Raw genomic sequence first — 6,319 nt, 5'->3', positions numbered from 1 at the left:
TATATTCAATATTTCATACAATAGTTCAATAAACAAACTACGTTATGTGATTCCGTTTGCATTATTAATATTTACAAGTTTCCTGGCAATACCGTGAGTTCATATCAAACTTGGGCGTACAGCGACATCGCTTGCTACTACACATCCCACACAGTGGATATTATTTTAATCACGCCCAAGCAAAAAAAAAAACCTTTCTACTACAAAATAAAATCGTGCATGAATTTAAACGATGTTTTTGCTTCCATCCCTTAAAATAGAATGAAATTCTTCATGTAATATGGCATTTATACTGGCCGCAAATGGCCAGTCATTTGAAAGTCTTCACATATGTTGTTTTTTATTTGTTCTCATTTCAAACAGCTGATTTGTCAACGTGCCATTTGATTTGATTTTTAAACTGTGTCAAAAGAATGTTGGGTGAAGGCAACATATACCTTCAAACCTTACAATATAAATTGAAAACTTATTTTTAGCTTTGAGTAAGTACTATTTGAGAAGTAAGTAAAAGTTCCAAAAGGTGGTGCATCGTTTTTAAGGAAATGCAATCACGAAATATTTGTTTACATTTTTCTTAAATATGTCAGAAACAGGTTTCTTAAACTGTCAAAATGTCATGAAAAGCTTTTATTTATAATATATATTCAAAGTCTTTTTTTGCATTTGGAACGTATTTAGAACTCATTTGAAACTGGTTGTACAAAATCATTTCTCCGAAATCGGCGAATGGAACTCATTTGCACATATGAGATTTTGTGTGCAGAAATTAGTCATTTGATTCTCATTTGTGATTTTTGACCAAAATCAGTGGTTTGAGGCCAGTTGAAATGCCATATAAGCCAACAAAAATCCGATTGTGTACGGAAAAACTTTGACGAAAAATCAAAATGTTTTGATTTCCGTTCAACTTGTCGTCAGACCTCCAAATATAGCTTTTACACATGAGACTTAGCTTTTCACATTTCAACGCAGAAGTTGTACGACCAAAGGGCGTGAAATTGACATTGTCGTATACTGTGCTTACATTTCAGTCATTAAGCACTTACATAGACTAACTTTTGCAAGATTTTGGCAGACACTTTGACTTTTTCATTAACATATACAAATTTTTGTTCGTAGCCCAAATTCCAAAACAATATATATTTGCATTCAAACATAAAAAACTTGCCAAGGTCTGGTCAGTGTATACGCGCATCTACATTAGGTTTTATTGCACGTATTTATGCTACAATAACATAATTACAGAACAGTGAAATTTGGACAAAACCAAAAAGGAATAATAATTATCAAAAAAGGCTAAGAATATTATGAATTCAAATTAATGAAAATTTATGTTAAAAAATTGTATGCAATATAATATATTGGGCTTTGATATAATCCAACTACAGAAAGTGAAATTATTAAATATCTTAGGTCTGTTAAATGAGTTACTCGTGATAAAACTCAAAAAAACTTAAGTAAAGTACATACTGAAAGCGTAGCACAAAAAAATGCCTAATTACGCTCTTTACACAGATTTTCATGGAACAGTTTTGTGTAAAGTCTGGCGAGAATACCAAACTTTTAAATCAAACCAAAACAGCTGATTCACATATCAATAAAACTTTTACTTTAAATAAAATGTACGAGTAAAGTCTGTGTAGCATTTTCAAATTTTGACAGGGATGTTACGCTCTGTCAGATGTTTTTATTTACTCGAAAATTTTTCTGGTGGAACGCACTTGGGTATACACAGTAGGTCTGTTCCACGAGCTACTCATAGTAACTTTGAGTAAACACTGTGTATACACAAGCGCGTTCCACCAGCAAATTTTCAAGTAGTTTTGTGTAAATTTTACTTCTGTTTTACTCATGTTTTACTATGAGTAGCTCGTGGAACAGACCTAGTGTTACTCAAAGTTACTACGAGTAGCTCGTGGAACAGACCTATAGTGAAATGTTTCATAATTTTTAATTTAATTTAAAAAGAACATCAAATAATTAATAAAAAAAGTTAAATTAAGGAACGAACATTAAGGGTTTTTATTTAATTTTCTTGCTTCTAGGTAATATAAAGCAAATGAATTATAAAGCAGCTGATTTCAATTTACTATTTTATGTCAATTATGTAGTTTAAAATACGAAATACCAAGCACGTCTGAATACTTAATTGTTTTGTGTTTATTGAAGTAATAATTTATGGTTAGAAATACCATTGCTATAGAATCTCAAGTTCTAACTACACTAAGAGCAAAAGTTTAGTGAACTTATTTATAATTGTTAAGTTGTATAATAGTCATAATTTCTTCTTTGAGTTGTGAAAAAACAGCATTAAGTCTGGTTGCAAAAATTGGCATCACTTTTGAAATATGTTAAATTCTTTTTTAACATATGTTTTTCATTGTTTATGTACAATATGAAATATAAAAATTCTAAACACTGAAAATTAATTAATTTAAATAAAATAAAACAGACTGAGTATTAGAAAGGTAATGGTTTACATTATTCTCTTATAATTAGACCCTGTGCACACGGCGTTATATTAAAATATTTATTTATGTATTTGATCTTATTAGTAAATGAAATGCTCATGATTTTAACGAATGACTGGAATTTTACAACATATAAGCAATTCTTGCGAGTAAAAATTAACACTGAAAAGTTTACGAGCATTGTTGTTGCTTCACATATTTGCTTTCGTAAGTTGCGAGTATTTTTTTTGCTACTCTAAAAGAAAAAATTACGGTTAATATCACATTATTGTGAAGCTTTGACCGTTTGTAAGTTGGAATATATTGAAGTAAAGTAAATTAAAATTTCCTAAGGACTTTTTGCACTGCACTAATGTAAATATTTATTTAATCTACTTATATATTATTTGTGGTTAAAAGTTTTTAAATTTATTTATGAAACATTTTATAAAATTTTCACAATGGTAACACCTTGGTTGCCTAATTTTTATCTAAATTACCCTACTTGCAATTTCGGTAAATACCAACATTCCCTACCATACCGACATAATTTACTATATCCTTGAAAATCCCATCAATTTACTAGTACTCGCACACGGCCTTTGTATATACATATGTATGTGTCCATAACTTTATAACACGAAGATGGTTAAAACTAAATATCTAAAGTTTTTCTGAATTAACGCGTTAATTTATAATCAACGGAATTTCAGTGAAATACATAATTAAAAAGTAAAATTTAATATTAAATTTAATTTCTATATAAAAACTATGTTTTAAGAGAGAGCCTTTTGATATAAAAGAAATTTTATTATTTTTAATTTTATTTTAAATTTTTATTCAAAATTCTTATAGCTGGCATTGCCGTTTGTGGACATAAACGAAATTGGCAATCACAACAAAACACAAAAGAGCATAATTTTTAATATAATGGCAGTGCTGTCAAGAAGGCATATTGAGAAGCAAACGAAACAAAGTGTAAGAGAGAGAGCATGAAGAAGAATATAAACAACAAAACTGGAAACGATAGCAACAAACTGTTGTTGCTGAACTCCGGCGGCGATGCAAGCCCAAGCATGAGAATATGTTGAAATAATGAAGTAGTACAAAAACAAAAACAAAAACAAAAATGATTTAGAAAAACAGCTGCAACATCAACAATAGCATGGCACAGGTACGAGACTTGCTGTTACAGTTGTTTTGTTGGCTATGCTGGTTACAATACGAAATGCGTTTGTAGTTGTTGGTGTTGTTGTGGTTGTTGTTGTCATTGCTGAAATTGGTGGTGGTTGTTTGTTTGCTGCTTGCGTTGTCAACGTTATCACTGCAATGTTGTTTTTGTTATTGGACTTATTGTTGTCGTTATTTTGTTGCCGTGTTGCCGTCGCTTGCGTTGCTATGTATGCTGAACAGCAAAATAACGTTTTGGGTAAACTAAATAACAGGCAAAATAAAGTAATTTAAATTATTGCTCACTCTTTCGCACATACACACTTTAGCACCCAGCAAGATTACAACGTCGATTGCTGTTTTCGCAGCAGCTGCTGCTTGTATTGTTTTGGTTTTGTGTTGTTGCTGCTGCCATAATACTTTGTTTTGTTGCCTGCCTGCCTGCCTGCATATCGCATATATTGAATATTTCGTCGGCAACTTCGTTCAATATTTTATACATTTGCTTGCTTGTTTTTTTCAGTCTTACATTGTCGTTCGTTTGTGTTAACAACGCGTTTGTTGCTAGCAATAATTCTGCGATAACAATTGTTGGAGTTGATTTTTTGAGTTTTAGGATTGATATAGCGATATTAATTTAGAAAATATATAAAAATGTCAAATTCAAATGATTCCAAACCGGACAATTATCAAATAAATGCAAAAATTTGCGGTTTAGTGGAGAAATATCCGTGCATGTATGATCGTTCGCATCCGCATTATTTGAAAAAAGATGTTGTTGACAAGGCCTGGATAAAAATTGCCAAAGAAATGGAGGATTCAAGTGAGTAGTACAAAGTGCAAACAACAACAATACACAGCAATAAAATATATGCGATTTTTTTACGGAATTACTGCCTTCGTTGCTGCTGTAATTGGTGTTGTAGTTGCTGATACAGCTAAGGCAGCGCGTAAGCGTTAGCTTTTTAATGCAACCAATAAACAGTTTATGATAAGATAGAGGGGGCAACATAGCACACCATGCTGTGAAGGGGAGCGTATGCCGCGAATTACTTATGGCGTTGCCATAGTGAAAATTTTCACGTTCTCAAAATTTAAATGCAATTAATAAGGCTTATAAAAGTTTAATATTACTTAATAATTTTTGATAAAAATGAAAAATTTATTAATTTTAAAAATATATTAAACTCAAATGAATATTATTGGTGTGGCATTTTGTTGTCATTGATTGTCGTTGTTATTGATAAATTGTGTATATGTGTGTGTTTATGTGCATACACATGCACATTTGGCAAACAAGGCCGCGCTTTGTTTGATTAAGCAGAATAGTTAATTATAAGTAAATTTAGCACCTGTTAAACTTTTATTGTAGTGAAATGTTACCAGTAGCAATGAACGGCACTTTATACGCTTTGTGTAAAATTATATAATAATAATAATTTTGTTAAATTCGTTTTATAGTTTCGTCTTGCAAAGAACGTTGGCGCAACATACGCACGTCATTTGCACGCTCAATAAATGTCAATAAGGTGCCTGCAAGTGCGAATCGCACCAAGCCATATTACCTACACGAGGAGCTACAGTTTCTGGCTAAACATATAACACCTGGTATACCAGTATCACGCCGTTCGAATGCCTCATACTATGCATTCGGTGAGGAGGCTGAAATAGTGGAAGTGTCAGTTGGTGAAGAATCGTTTGATGGTTTTGCTGCTATGATACACGATGAAGAAGAGTCACAGGGTTTACAAAGTAGCACCGACGAAACAAATGATTGCAGTAAATTAGAACTTAAAGCAAATGTGAACATTTTACCACAACATTCACCACAACAATTAACACAGCAAATACCGCAACAGTTACCCCAACAGTTAACTGAACAATTGTCGCAGCAGTTACCTCAACCTACACCACAACAGCTGCCACTCCCACAACTGCCGCCGCAAATTCAGGCAGCGGTACAGCAATCAGTGCCAACGTTACCTCCACTTTCACAATTACAATTTCGGCAATCCATAATGGAAGACGAACATGAAGCTGAGGCAACACCTGTTTTACCAATGTATCCACTCAAGAAAAGGTTACGTGTTATGGAACCAATCATTCCAGAAGTTGAACGTGATATAAAGGTACTGTTATTAACATTGTTAGGTGTCATATATATTATTAACTTTTCTCATTTGAATTTTTCAGCCTGCTGAGTTATCCACTGATACCGATTTTGATGCAATTTTTCTACAAGGTTTATTACCCGAAATGAAAGCTATGGACTTTCGTCAGAAAATACAATTCAAACGTCGCATTTATGAAGTTATTGGTGAAATCTTTGAAAATGCACCACACACCACTAGCACCAGCACTAATGCCGTTGCTAGCACAAGCAATAAAATATCACCAACTACAACCAGTCAATTAAATTCAGTTAACATTCCTCAACCATCAGTCAATAATAGTGATTTATCCGTATTACGTCAGCTAAGCAGATTAATTCAAAATGCTGAACATAGTGTCAACAATGTCACAGTACCAAAAAGTGTTCCATCTATTTCATCAACGGTACGTTCTAATACGCCAGCTACTGCAACAGTTGCGGTACATCGCGGTGCAGTTACAAGATCAGGCTCAAGTTTATTACGTGTTACTATGGTTAATCCACAACAGGCATCTTCGTCAACATACACCACAACCAATTCCGGAAA

General features: G+C 32.7%; 1 protein-coding gene across 1 annotated transcript; it reads left to right on the top strand.

Annotated features, from left to right (window-relative positions):
- Window positions 1-4,062: 4,062 nt before the first annotated feature.
- LOC119664854 lies at window positions 4,063-6,314 on the top strand (the record flags this gene model as incomplete). The annotated part of the gene is made up of 3 exons (XM_038074225.1): window positions 4,063-4,443; window positions 5,082-5,749; window positions 5,814-6,314. Coding segments are annotated over exons 1-3 (1,338 nt in total), but the record flags the coding sequence as incomplete, so codon positions are not given.
- Window positions 6,315-6,319: the final 5 nt, after the last annotated feature.

The sequence above is a fragment of the Teleopsis dalmanni genome, unplaced genomic scaffold (genome assembly GCF_002237135.1).
Source record: "Teleopsis dalmanni isolate 2A unplaced genomic scaffold, ASM223713v2 unscaffolded_contig_2772, whole genome shotgun sequence".
Classification (NCBI taxonomy): domain Eukaryota; kingdom Metazoa; phylum Arthropoda; class Insecta; order Diptera; family Diopsidae; genus Teleopsis; species Teleopsis dalmanni.
The sequence above is the reverse complement of the archived record's forward strand: the minus strand, read 5'-3'. Positions and strand labels throughout refer to the sequence as shown.